The sequence below is a fragment of the Trachinotus anak genome, unplaced genomic scaffold (assembly GCF_046630095.1).
Source record: "Trachinotus anak isolate AG129_WGS33_773 ecotype Australia unplaced genomic scaffold, CSIRO_AGI_Tana_v1 ptg000022l, whole genome shotgun sequence".
Lineage (NCBI taxonomy): Eukaryota > Metazoa > Chordata > Actinopteri > Carangiformes > Carangidae > Trachinotus > Trachinotus anak.
The window spans coordinates 1602489-1616288 of record NW_027273873.1 but is presented as its reverse complement, the minus strand read 5'-3'; the positions used below and the strand labels follow the sequence as shown (position 1 = coordinate 1616288).

At 42.2% G+C, this 13800-nt stretch overlaps 1 protein-coding gene across 1 annotated transcript; it reads left to right on the top strand.

Annotated features, from left to right (window-relative positions):
- The first annotated feature begins 4360 nt into the window (after positions 1-4360).
- On the top strand, positions 4361-11894 carry LOC139606505 (acetyl-coenzyme A synthetase, cytoplasmic-like). The gene is made up of 11 exons (XM_071458703.1): positions 4361-4492; positions 5004-5174; positions 5406-5539; positions 5938-6070; positions 6308-6364; positions 7063-7143; positions 7242-7350; positions 7444-7512; positions 7665-7841; positions 8097-8171; positions 9159-11894. The coding sequence occupies exons 2-11, from the start codon at positions 5031-5033 to the stop codon at positions 9284-9286; spliced, it is 1107 nt and encodes a 368-aa protein (XP_071314804.1). The 5' UTR covers positions 4361-4492; positions 5004-5030; the 3' UTR covers positions 9287-11894.
- The last annotated feature ends 1906 nt before the right edge of the window (positions 11895-13800 follow it).

Below are 13800 nucleotides of genomic sequence, written 5' to 3'. Positions count from 1 at the left end.
ATTGCTTTGCTTGTCAGGTGAAACACGATGGGGTCAGTTTTACCAACGTGTGAACGACAGTTTAAAACTAAAGACAACAAAGTCAACAAATCCCATGAAAGCACCAAAACCAGCAGTGAATGTGTCCATCAACAGTAATGTCTGTGTGTGTGCTGTGTTGTTTTCATCCGCTGCTGAAAATAGTCCCCAACTACTGCACTGTTTCATCCTGTTTGTGCTTTTCTGAGCTTTTTGCTTTTTTAAAAAAAACAAAACTATATATTTGTGAGGTGTTTTTAAAGGCTGTCCACACTTCTGTGTTCTAGTTTTAAATCTCATCTCTTTTTAATGTGATTAGTCCTGTTGTCCACACGACTCCAGCGCCTGAAACTGAGACTTGTTTTAGTCTAAAACTCCAGGGTTGTGTCTGGACGAACAGAAACTGAGACCATTAAAAACAATGACGTAGACACCCACGCTCACTCCTGATTGGCTCTTATCAGCCTCGACCACCTGTGGTGAAAGCAACATGGACAATGAACTACAACTGTTAGTGACCTTGTTGTCTAGCAGCTAGCAGCTTTGTGGTTCCTCGTTTGTAGTATTTTGTGCAACTAATCAACCACAGTAGACAAATTGCTTCCTGTTTACCTCATCATGTGCACGCCCAGTGTTTGTGGACCGTCATGTATGTGTGTGTTAGTGTGGACGGAGATGGTTTCTAATATTAAACTAAAAACTAAAGTTTTTCAAATGAAAACATCTCAGTGTGGATGTAGCCTGAGATTTAGATCTTTGTTGGAACCAATGGGCTCAGAGACACAGACAGAGGGGAGGAGTCGCTGTAACATGCTGTTGGTTTGGGTCTGTTCATGGGATTTATTAACAAAATGTAGAATAAAATGTAGGTCGTTTTCAGGCTGATTCTTCCCTACTCTTCTGGAACTGTTTGTATGATTTGTTTTGAAATTCAGAAGCACTGTGGATCTTTTTCTGTGAAACTGGCCTCGTTCAAAAATCAATCAACCTTTTTTTTTTTTTTTTAACATAATCAATCCTGAAAAGCTCCTTAAACTTCTCTCTCAGCTTGATTTGACATTGTGGGCCCTGTTTGTTTTTGTTTTTTTTTTAACTTTGTGTTCTTCAGTTAAAATAACCCCTCTCCCTCCTTAACTTCTCCTTCCTCCTCCTCCTCCTGCTCCTCTCTTCCCTCCTGTCCAGCAGGAGAAACAGACAGGGAGAGTAAAGAAAACACGTCCTGTTCCACAGGTATTTTCATTCCCTCCTCCCTCCACTAAATCCCCCATAATGTCTCTGTTTTGCCTTTTTTGAGGGGAATTTCACCCACGAGCAGAATTTACATTTTACTGCTGTGAACACGGTAAAAAGAATGAACTTTAATCCAAACTGAAGTTAACGGCATTAATTCATTTTACTTTGCTTAACGCCTTGAAAGCTTTTATTGCTGATTTATTGTTTTTACTCAGCGACAGTAGTTTGTCGTTCCTGTGATTGATTACTAACGGTTCAGGCGACACTTGTGAACATGAAAACTGATTTTTTTTCTGATTTAGCAACATATGAATGTAAATTTAGTGAACATATTTTCCATTTCACTATCTGCTGACATTAAAATCTGCTGCTGCAAAACAAAACAGACTCAATTAAATTAAAAACATTTTAAATCATCCTTAATGACTAAAAATGACGTTTCAAATTGACTGATTTGTGAAATTTGTGCAACAATCTGCAGCAGAATCAAAATTCAGGCCTAAATTGAAGCGTTGCTCGGGTTCTCAGAGGTTTGCTGGAGTGTCTGAACTCATGGGAATAAAATGTAAATTCTGTGTAAGCGTGGAGTTGCATTAACACAGTTTTCTCTCTTGATATCTGCTTTGAACACCGTCCCTGTCGTGGTTGAACACTGTGCACGCTCTCGGCAGAGTTGAGCCTCTGTAGATTTTGTACACAGCTCGAAACCACCTACTGCCTCTGAAGTGTGTTGTGTGTTTCTCACTAATATAACAGCTGTTAACACTTCTCACCCTCACTGATGCACCACAGCTCAGAGAGAATCAGGGCTCTGCTGACGTGGTTTAGATAAACAGTTTTCTGAAGACCCCACTTCTCTGCAGGAAGAACTGCAGTTGGTGTTTTCTGTGTTAATTATATCCGTTGTTAAAAGTTTTATTATTATTTTAATTTTTATGTCAGTGTAAGTGATTATTTTTTTTAATTTGTGTGAAGCCCAACTCATCACCTTCATCAGTCTGGTCTCGTGTAAACCCGTCACTCTCACTGTGGACTGTTTGTATTTAATACAGTTTTATTTCTGGTCTTGACTGAGACATGTGGGTCTAACACTACGTTTGGCTGCTAAACACAACGAAGTGTCATCTTCCCTTAAACATTCTACAGGATAACACAACGTTTCACTGTGAAAATGTCCTCTCCATCGCCGTCCTCAAACTATTAGCTGACTGAACATGTTGTGATAAATACGTTAACCTCCCCTCCACGAGAGAGGAGGAGCAAAATATATAATATGATATTACATTTTTAAGTTTCCTCTGTTTGTATTTGTTCTGTCTTTCTGTCATACTTAGTTTAAAAACCGTAGACAGACCCTGATTCTCTCTGATGACCCTGGTTGTACATGAATGAAGACTTTGTCTCAGGGAGCAGAGGTCGAGCCCCGTGTTTTCTCCTCTGGTCTCATCTGATCTGGTTTCAGCTGATTTAAAGATTTAAATTACCTGAAACTGAACGAAAATCACAGCAGCTTAAATGCTCAGTTATTTAAAAAAAAAAAGAATCCGAACATGCAGGAAAGCCGTTGGTCGGGACTGAAAACACGAGTCTCTGTCAGTATGACGTCATCTTTAAGGTCACCGGTCAGATCTGTCTGAATTTAACCACGAGAGCAGCCCTGAAGCAGACGCTTCTCTGTGTGAAAGCTGCTGAGTGGACATCAGACCTGGGTCTGTTCACTGCTTCTCTCACTGGTTGATTGATTGGTCCAGTTTGCCTTCATGAGCCAAAAACACTGTGATTGGAAAGATTTTGCAGAGTCATGATTTATTTTATGACTAAATCTTTATGTCTGTGGTTTTCCCTGTTTGTCTGCATCCAGAAGCTTCTCTTTGTGCTAATTTTAAATGGATAACATTGTCATTTTTTCCATCAGTCTAACCTCAATAACTCGTAATTTTAAAGTGAAAACATTTTTGCCAATTTATTTAAAATAAAAACCTGAAATCTCTCATTTGTAAAAGCGTACTTTAACTCGGTACTTTAGAGAAGCTTAGTTACAGCTTTGAGGGTTTTTTTTGGTAAAATCTCTTTAAACTTTCACACCTGGATTTGGTCAGTCAGGCTGCGTCTGATTGGTTGGGAAGTTTCCGTATTGGCTGTGTTCACCAGTCGTCCTGTCCCTGCTCCTGAGAAGCCCCTCCCTCACGGTGACCTCACAAAACACGTTTTTTTGGTTTTGTGAATATCTTCAGTATCTTACTCTCAAAGAGAATCTCTTCACATGTGGCACAAATGTCCACTGGAGGGTGGTGGTGAAAGGTCAAAGGTCAATGTGACCACACTAAACACTTTTAAGCTGTTTATATATATTTATATGAATCTGGATGAACAGGGACGTAACCTGACACTAGTCTGAGTGGTGGAGGGACACAACCCTGAGGCTGTAACTCATGATGTCACATTGTCATCATTGATTATTGAATATTGATTGATGGGCAAACATGTCAAAGTTATCAGTCTACAACACAGTTAAGTGAGGAAGCAGTGAATCGTTTCTGCAGCCACTTTATCTTCATCTGTAAATCTCTCTCTCGTTTTTCCCTTTGTCTTCTTCTAACCAGTTTTATTCTACAAAGATAAATCTCTCTCTCTCTCTCTCTCTCTCTCTCTCTCTCTCTCTCTCTCTCTCTCTCTCTCTCTCTCTCTCTCTCTATTTTGTGCTGTTTCCGTCTGACTGTAGATCAGATGGTTAGTGACCCAGCTCTGATGAACACACACAGAATAAGTTACAACAGAACTCAGGGTTGTAACTTTTCCTCCAGCTCTTTGTTGCTTTATTCACTGTGACTCTACAGCAGCTTCACCTGCTTCTCTCCGCTCCGTCCGCTCTCTCTCCTGATTCGTTAACGAGCATGTTGTTCGTTAAACTAACTTTCTTTCACCTTTTGTGTTTTAGATTGTAGAGACATTCGTTAGTGAGCATTGATTCTTTCTCAGGGATTTTATTGATGGCTTTGCATGTTCACTCGTCCTCTCTGTTTGTGTCTGTGTACATCTGTCTGTCTGTTCATGTCCATGTTTGTGTCTCTTTTGTGTGTGTGTGTTTTAAATTTCACACCAGGTCCCGTGGAACCCTGAGGTGGATTTGTGTTGGCACAGTCTGCTGCGAGAAGCTTCAGACGAGTGTGAACCAGAGTGGTGCGACTCTGAGGATCCGCTCTTCATCCTCTACACGAGCGGCTCAACCGGCAAACCGAAGGTAGAACACACACACACACACACACACACACACACGTTTGGTTTATCTGAAGTGTTGATCTCCATCAGAAGATATATTTGTAGTTTTAAGAACCAAAAACCATCTCAGTGTAGTTTTACATCTCCTCTCTCAGGCTTCTCTCTGGAGCTCCAGTAACAACATTTCATGAGCCAATCAGAAGAGAGGATCTGAGCCTCTCTTCTGATTGGCTGACTGTTTTCTGAGTGATCAAATAAAAATATATCAAATTTCAGGTAAACACTTAGAGTTGCAGAAGTCCTGGCGGCTGGTTTTAAGGCTCAGTGTCTGAATACAGGCTGTGTGCATTTCTCTGTGGACTGAGGCTTTGATACTTTCACAGTATTAATATAGAACCTAGACCTGCTTTATAATCACAAACACATGGACATCCACCTTTAGACTAGCTTTAAATGGAAGCGTTAGCTCACTTATTTGAAGTAAAGTCAGTCTCTCTCCTCTCCTCTCCTCTCCTCTCTCCTCTCCACTGCAGGGAGTCCTTCACACCGTCAGCGGCTACATGCTCTACACCGCCACCACCTTCAAGCTGGTGTTTGACCACCAGCCCAACGACATCTACTGGTGCACAGCAGACATCGGCTGGATCACCGGACACTCCTACATCACCTACGGCCCTCTGGCTAACGGGGCCACCAGCGTTCTGGTGAGTGCCGGCTTTTGGATTCGTGAACTTCCTGTTTTTTACAACATGGCAAAGTGACAATTTCTCCAGTGTGTTTTACCTTTATCTTTGTTTATCTTGTAAATTGAAGTTGGTGGGTGTTGTGTTGATCTCTGTCTCATGGGGAAAATATTGCTATCTGTTGATCCTGTTTTAACTGTACTCTGTTTGTGTGTGTGTGTGTGTGTGTGTGTGTGTGTGTGTGTGTGTCAGTTTGAGGGCTTGCCTACCTACCCAGACGTGAGCCGCATGTGGGAGATTGTGGACAAATATCATGTGACCAAGTTCTACACGGCTCCGACCGCCATCAGACTGCTGATGAAGTACGGCAGCGAGCCGGTGAAGAAGTGAGTCCGTCTCTTGTACACGACCTCGTGTGTTTGTGTTTCCACGTAAACAGATTATAGATTTGTGTTCAAGATAAAAACCCTTACGTTACGTTTTGCAGAGAATATGTTTGTAATAATTTGTTGTTTTTTTTGCCTTTTTAATGATATTTATCTGTTGCACTTAGATTTGCTTCCAATGTAAGGTGCGTTATAAATAAAATTTATTATTATTATTATTATTATTGTTGTTGTTGTTCTATGTTTTCAGTGTCAGTTAAAGATGAGAAATTATATAAAACCACATCGGACACTCACAACTGAGACTTTTACCTTGATTTCTTTTATTCACTCCTCCAACAGTAAAAAACTTTTTACAGCTCAAACAAATGTGAAAACACATCTGTCTCTGTCTTCAGGTACAAGCGAGAGTCTCTGAAGGTTTTGGGGACGGTGGGGGAGCCCATCAACCCTGAGGCCTGGCAGTGGTACTACACCGAGGTGGGAGAGAGGAGGTGTCCCATAGTCGACACCTTCTGGCAGACGGAGACGGTGAGTTCGAGTCGGAGAAGCTTTCTGTGGTTGTAACACTGAGGAATAAACTCCCTTTAATCTAGATTTATTCAAACAGGAAGAAAACATTTATCTTTTCAACTTGTTTTGGTATGAAAATGAGGAATGTTTATCCTCCAGTGGCTGTTTTAACTACGTCCCTCAGAGGCAGTGTTCAGACTGAGCTGGGCCTCCCCCTGCTGGACAGACAGTGTACTCACACCATGTGTCTTTCAGGGTGGACACGTGTTGACGCCTCTTCCTGCAGCCACGCCCATGAAACCTGGATCTGCTGTGAGTAAATAACAAAACTTTATTTAGAGCTTTTCAAAGTGTTTGACAGACATTTAATCTCAACAAGGTACAAACTTAAAAATATTGCATTAAAGAAAGTGTGAACATTTACGCAAACTTGGAGCCAATAGTGATGTAAAAATGAAGATAAAGACACAACAAGTGATAAACACAACTTAAAAAAATAATAGCAGGGTTTAAATTCACTCAGTTTAAGCCTGACTTATTATTTCTTTTCATCAGTGAAACCTTATCTGTACAGCACCTTTCAAACAGGTTAGTACAGGTCAAAGTTCATCTCAGACGACTGAGGAGCTGAAGAAAAAAACATGACAAATAAAAATTCTGACAATGAAATAAAGTGATGTAGATTTTAAAAGAGTGAAGTAGATGACGACAATAATAAAATACAGTTTGATAAAAGCTGAACTCATAATGGATGATATAATGATAATAATAATAATAATAATATTATTATTATTATTATTATTATTATTATTATTATTATTATTATCATTATTATTACTTTATTACCATTACAACAAAGAGGTCACGGTGCAACAGGACAGACACAAAAACATTCAACACAACACAAGAACGCTTTAAATACACAAAGTACCATAGATGTAAATGATGAGCTACAAAAGTGCAGGAAGTTCACCTCCATGACACCATGCTCTTCCTCTTCTGTCCTGCAGACGTTCCCGTTCTTCGGGGTGGTGCCGGCCGTCCTGAACGAGTCCGGGGAGGAGCTGGAGGGGCCAAGCGAAGGATACCTGGTCAGGATTATCGTTACTGTTGAGTTGTAACTCGAACGTGTATCTTCAGAGTCATGTCTCAGTCTCTGACCTGGTCCTGGGTCTCTGCCTTCAAACAGGTGTTCAAACAGCCGTGGCCCGGTGTGATGAGAACCGTGTACGGAAACCACCAGAGGTTCGAAACCACCTACTTCAAGAAGTTCCCTGGATACTACGTGACAGGAGACGGTGAGAGAGGAACAGAGAACAGCAGATACTCCACGCTGATGACGTTAGAGGTTTATTCACATCCTGTTGTTTTTATCTTGTTTTATCCTCCAGGTTGCCGCAGAGACAAGGACGGCTACTACTGGGTCACAGGGAGGATAGACGACATGCTGAATGTCTCAGGTTAGACGTCTGACGGGTCAGCTGTGACGGGACCACGATGACTGTCTGCGGTCGAGCAGAATTAAATGAATCTGTATAATGAGAGGAAACTTCCTCCACTAGGACACTCGGGCATCTGTTAAACTCTTTCTCTCTCTCTCTCGTCCCTCCAGGTCACTTGTTGAGTACAGCGGAGGTGGAGTCGGCTCTGGTGGAGCACGAGGCTGTTGCGGAGGCTGCTGTGGTTGGCAGACCACATCCTGTCAAAGGAGAGAGCCTCTACTGCTTCGTAACTCTCACCGATGGCGTGACGTACAACCGCACGCTGGAGGCCGAGCTCAAAAAACAAGGTGGGTAAACGTCACCTGAGACCTGAAATCTTGTTGGAGAGGAGTTTTCAGAAACGGCGTTTAGATCAAGTCTCCACTCAGACCCCAGCACCACTCTGGGTTACATAAGTATTAAAATACGCAGAGAAATGTGCTTCACACAGTTTCTGCTGACGTGTTTGTAGCTGTGTCTCAGATTCATTATGTGTGTCATGAAAGCTAGTTTCACTGTGGGGTCGTCAGAGTCTGATGTGGTTTGTTGTTTGGTGTTTGCAGTAAGGGAGAAGATCGGGGCCATCGCTACACCGGACTACATCCAGAACGCTCCGGGACTCCCCAAAACCAGATCTGGTAAATCTGCAGTAAATATTTGTTGATTCAGTTCAGGCAGCCGAAAGCTGCAGCTCGTCACACAATAAGAAAAAGAGCCAAACCTGCCTGAGACACAGCAGCGTCGTCGAGTATTTAAAGTCACAATTAATCCTAGTTCCATTCTTGTTTGAAGGGTCAGTTCATCCTAATTACAACAAAATGCTTCTTCCACTCAGCAGAGTTTTGGTTTTGAAGTGGGATGTTTTTAAAGTCGCTGTTCACGACCTGCTCAGCAGCAAACAGCAGACAGACTCAGCAGCTGCTGAACACAGCAAAGCTTTCAGCAGCTGAAGAGACAGGTGTTTCCTTCAGGAGCTGGTGGGGACCAAACATTGAGCTAAAAGAGCGGGAAAACTGGACACCAACACCACCACACATGGCACATCATGTTGCTGTGTAACAGCTGGATACCTCTGTGAATAAACAGCTGATAAGTTCAACATGCAAGGCTCTAATTTAAAGCGTGTCCGCATCACTTCTGCTTTTTTATCGGCAGGAAAATAAGAGAAGTGTGAATAAACTTCGGTTCATTAAACAACGTGGGTGCGGGGCGGGAAAATGAAAACTGTGTTGGTCTGAAACTAGAAAGTCACTTGTGTTCTGCTTTGCACTCAGTGTAAGATGTGATGAGACGTTTACTGTCGTGTTCACATCTTGTTTCTGCTGCACCCAAGTGGCCAAAAAGTCAGTTATTGCAAGTTCAAGTTAATAATTTGAACATTTGTACTTTTTATATTATCTGTTGATCCTGGTCTTAGTCTGTAGTGGTTATTCCAACTTTAGTTTTCCAGAGAAAACAAAGTATCGCTGCCCTTGAGGAAAAAAAATCTGAAAACTTTATGACGTTGCATTAAAGTCCCAGAGAAAACAGGAAGGTAAGTGGCTCCTTGAAGCTCTTAAAGTGAGCTTTTTTTTGTCACCCCAGCACGTTCCTCACCTCCTCCGCCCTCCACTGTCTCTCTGCAGGTAAGATCATGAGACGGGTGCTTCGCAAAATCGCCTGTAACGAACGGGACCTGGGCGACATCTCCACGCTGGCCGACTCCTCGGTTGTCGAGCAGCTCTTCCAGAACAGATGCTGCACCGCCGTGTGATGGCCTCCGGGATCCTCGCAGGGAGGCTCCGACTGCAGCCGCGCTCCAGCGGCCACAAACCCAACCAGGGAGGAAGAAGAAGAGGAAGAAAAAGAGGAGAAATTCCACAAACTCGGTCTTGTCCAGCAAACAACCTCTGGCTCCCGATGAGGACGTGCGGTGTGCTGCACATCCTGTATTTAAACTGACGCCACTGCAGCAGGCAGCGACTCACCGGTCTGTCTGGTCTGTGGCAGATGTTTCTCACCTCTGCAGCAGCCACCACATCATCTCTGGGTCGGTGTAGACGTCAGCCTGCAGACTTCAGGGGTTTCCAGAAGTCGGCGGAGGTGGTGCGTCTGAGAGCGGGAAGCCAGAGGTTGTTTTTGGGTAAGACCGTCCTGCAGTGGAAGAGGTGGGACTGGGTAACACTTCATCTGGTTTTTATCCTCGTGTTTTAGCCAATAATTCACAGCAGAATCTAACATGTCAGTGAAAGTAGCAACACAGAATCTGCAGAGTCCCATAGTTTCCCTGAGGTTAAAGGACGAGTTCCTACACTGGAGTAAGGCTCATGTGAAGTGCTACCTGTAGTTACTACAACTCCTCCCCTGCTCGATGCCATAGTACTGTTATGTACACTGATGATTAGCTACCATTGAGAACGCTCAACATTTCTACTAGTTTTAATTTCTATTGTAATTTTTTTAAAGGGTTTGTAGATTTGTGTTTTTTTTTTGTTTTGTTTTGTTTTTGTTTTTATTTCGATGAGGATTTATTGCGTATTTCTCTTTGTGTGTCTGCATGCTCGTATGCTCTGTTTTTTTTTTTTTTGTTGTTTTTTTTCTCCTTCCTGTCAGTCTGGAGCTGAGCGTTTGGTATCTGAGCCACATGAGGCCAAACACACTGTCACCAGCTGCAGGTCTGATGGTGAAAAAGGAAAATGATGCGATGTGTGTTTCTAAGCCAGAATGAACTGTGGGAGGGAAGTGGATCAAGTCTGGATCATGATGTGCGCGCCACCCTGAAAATAATAAATGTGAAATTCTTTAAATCAAAGATGAGGCTCAGTGAAGAGTAAGACATCATTGCTTCTCTCCATCTTGGATCATCTAAAAGGATAAAACTGATGTTATCACCATTTTTTATTGACAAAGAAACAGAACCAACACTCTGTTACTTTGTCTCTCAACACTTCCTGTCTCAGCTCTCAGCTCCGAGCTCATTGGTTCCTACTGAGGACGTGGTGACTTTGTCAGGGACTCTTTTCACTGATTTCCACACGTTAACGTCAGTTTATCAGACAGTTGTACAACATGAAGAGCTGAAATGATTCTGCCAAAAAAAATCCCCCACGATTTTAGTAACTGGTGAATTGTTTCAGCCGTTTTTCACTTTTTTGGCCTGTTGGTCAAACAAAACAAAACAACAACAATTTTTCCATGTTTCATTGACGAAATTATTAAAGTAATGTATAAAAATAAGCCATAGATTAATTGATAATGACAATAATAATTAGTTGCAGCTCTGTCATCTGTGGATGTGGCAGAGCTTCATCCTTATTCAAGTGTCTTGGTTTGAGCTTTATAACCGAAAACCTGTACTTTACTGTATTTTGTACTTTATTGTACTTGTACAGTAACTACTGTACTTTTTGGGATACTAGTACTTTCCTAGAGTATCAGACTTTTGAACCCCACTGTAGTTAATCAGTATATAAAATATGATTATAGGTTAAAGTACAAAAACAGTTCAAATCAGTTGGACCAACTACATCATCAAACATCATCATATATTAAAAGATTCATTATAATGATTCAGTAAAATAATAATATCACAGTCCACCTTTCACTTCAGTAAATGATTAAAATTATTTTTGCAAACTGTTTGGAAGTTTGGAAGGTGATTGATTTACCAGACAAGCAGCGTCTAATCAAAGACGTGATTGGTTGCATCATGGGAAGTGCAGGATCCAGCACTTTTGACCCATTTTAAAAGCAAACTCTCAGGATGTCTTGGCCTCTGCTTCGTCCATTTTGACTTCTGATCATTTTCAATCTCTCACAAGTGCCACAACTGTACACAGGAGGAAAACACAAATTTATCGGCGTCCTCCTTTAATCCACATTAGATAGATTATAGATTATGACCAGATTTATCCTGAAACAGAGAAACTGTCTTGTCTGACTTCAAGATTCTGCCTCTGCTGAGAGAAATCCAGTCAGTCGCCTGAACCTGAGCTCGGAGCTGATTCTGAGTTTTAGTTTCCTCTGTAAACACCTGTGATTGTGCTTTGAGCGAAGCAGGACCTCGTTTAGATTCATCATTATTTTATCTTTTTTAAAAATGTTTTTGCTGTTTGTGTCTCAATGTGCCAACCAACAGTGGAGCTGGATGTATAAAGCTAATAATTGTACCTAATGTTTAAAAAAATAAAAATAAAAAAGTGCAGCTGCTTATTTGACTCAGAGGCGTTTTTGTGTGTATAATGCGGGCGAGGGAAAGAGAATTTGTGCTGTTTTGTTTAGTTTTGTTTCCTCTGTTCATGCTCAGGTTTGTGTTGTTTTCATTTCCTTGTTGTATCAAAGTGTATGCAATGACAGTAAATGGACAAGACTACTGCCTCTCATCCTCTGTGTCTGGCTGTTCTTTGAAAAAAACAGTTGAATTACTGAGTATATGATGTGTTTTTGGATTTATATAATTTATCCTGAAAGGTCGAAATCGCATCTCTGAACTTTTTCAAAACCCAAGAGCAAAAATGAAAAGCGAAGGAATTGATTATTGTACATAGTAATCAGCTCTTATCAAAACAGAAGCTCCTTCACAGGAAGAAGAAAGAGGAAAGGGGAATAAAGTGACAGACACAAGCCAACGAACCATGAGATAAAATGTACAAACCACACAGTTTCCCCTGGAGCCACCGTGTGTTTGAAATTAGACAAAAGAGAATATATAATATGAAATAATAAGTAATTTAACTGTAATATGAGATTTATTTTGTAGAGGATCTGAGGATGAATTTATGTAGTTGAATTAATATATAACATGAAAAGATTAAAAAGTAAAGAACTAGCACATCAGTTAATGGCTTAAGTGTTTTTAGAGAACACAGTGATGTCACAGTGAAGTTGACCTTTGACCATTTGGATATAAAATGTCATCACTTCATCATTTTTTCTTGTTAGACCTTTGACCTTTGAGTCCAAGTGGACATGAGTTCAGGCAGTTAACATCATAAAGTTTTGCTCTCCAGAGTAAAGTTTAACACAGTGACACATAAAACAGTGAGTTCTTAAACATCAGAGCTCTTTATTTCAATCTCAGAGCAAACCAAGTTTCACCATCCTGACTTCTGTCTGAATAAAATCCTTGCTCCTCTTTCCAGCTCCAGATTCTCCTCCGTCCTGCTCAGGAACCCGCTGACCTTCAGACTTCCACAGCATGGCAGCTAGTCACTGAGCTCCGGGCATCAGCCTCAAATCCAGTTTTCATTAATACGACACACAAACGAACAAATTACATCTCGCTTCGACGATGAATGGGGACAAAGTCAAGAAAGGAGGGTATGAACTACGCAGTAACTTTGAAAGAGAATCCGAGACGGAGGCTGAAGCTAGCGAAGCTCCAAAACAAGATGGCGGCCGCAGAGATGGAAACGTGTGGATTGGAATCAGAAGTAAACCGGAAAATACCAGATGTGACAGGTCAAACTGAAGGAGGAGGAAAACATGCTCGACATGGAAAGATGGGACCTCGGAGTCAAAGATGCTGTGACCCCGCTGCTCACTAACCAGCGGCCGCTACAGGGAAAAGGGACCGATCTGGAGGGGCGCTCCAGGCGCAACAACATCTGGATCTGTGGCATCTCCGAGGACGCCGGGGGCACGTCGGCAGTGACCTTTATTGAAAACTTCATCAAGACGGAGCTGGGGAATGAACCCGGCCGAGGACTGGGGATGGAGCGCGCACACCGCGCCATGGCGCCGAGGGCCCCGCCACGCTCTGTGGTGGTCTGCGTCCTCCAGCTCTCTGTCTAAGGAAAGAAAAGACCCTTCACGCCGCCTGGAAAAAAGAGCTCCGTGTCCAAAACAAACAGGTGTATTTTGACCATGATTATGCAACCGAGGTGCAGAACTAAAGGAGGGAATATAAACCCATCAAGAAAATACTACGAGATAATGGCGTACGTTTCCAGACCCACTAACAAGGATGCTGCTTTTTTGAAACGGACCCTGTAATGTACACCAGGACACACGGTGGGCGAGGTCCCCGGCCAAGGGCAAAGACATCTCGGAGACGCTGGCTCGGCTTCTACCCTGGAAGACAACGGAGGCCTGACCCGGTGGAGAAAAGCACCGGTTCCAGGAGCAGATCCGGGAGAGGTTGAAGGAGTACCGCAGGACGGAACCAGGAGCCACAGCAAGGGATGAGTGAGACATTTAGCCTAATCATAATTTCCCCATTATCTCATTATAATGATGTCTAATTAAAACATAGGCTGATGCCCATGGGCAAAAGACAGAGCCACCAAA

Bases quoted from the DNA above. Each gene is read 5' to 3' on its own strand.
- LOC139606505 (XM_071458703.1), top strand. From the start codon at position 5,031: ATGCTCTACACCGCCACCACCTTCAAGCTGGTGTTTGACCACCAGCCC. The intron at 6,365-7,062 runs GTGAGTAAATAA...TCTGTCCTGCAG, and splicing joins CCATGAAACCTGGATCTGCT to ACGTTCCCGTTCTTCGGGGT. The intron at 7,513-7,664 runs GTTAGACGTCTG...TCGTCCCTCCAG, and splicing joins CGACATGCTGAATGTCTCAG to GTCACTTGTTGAGTACAGCG.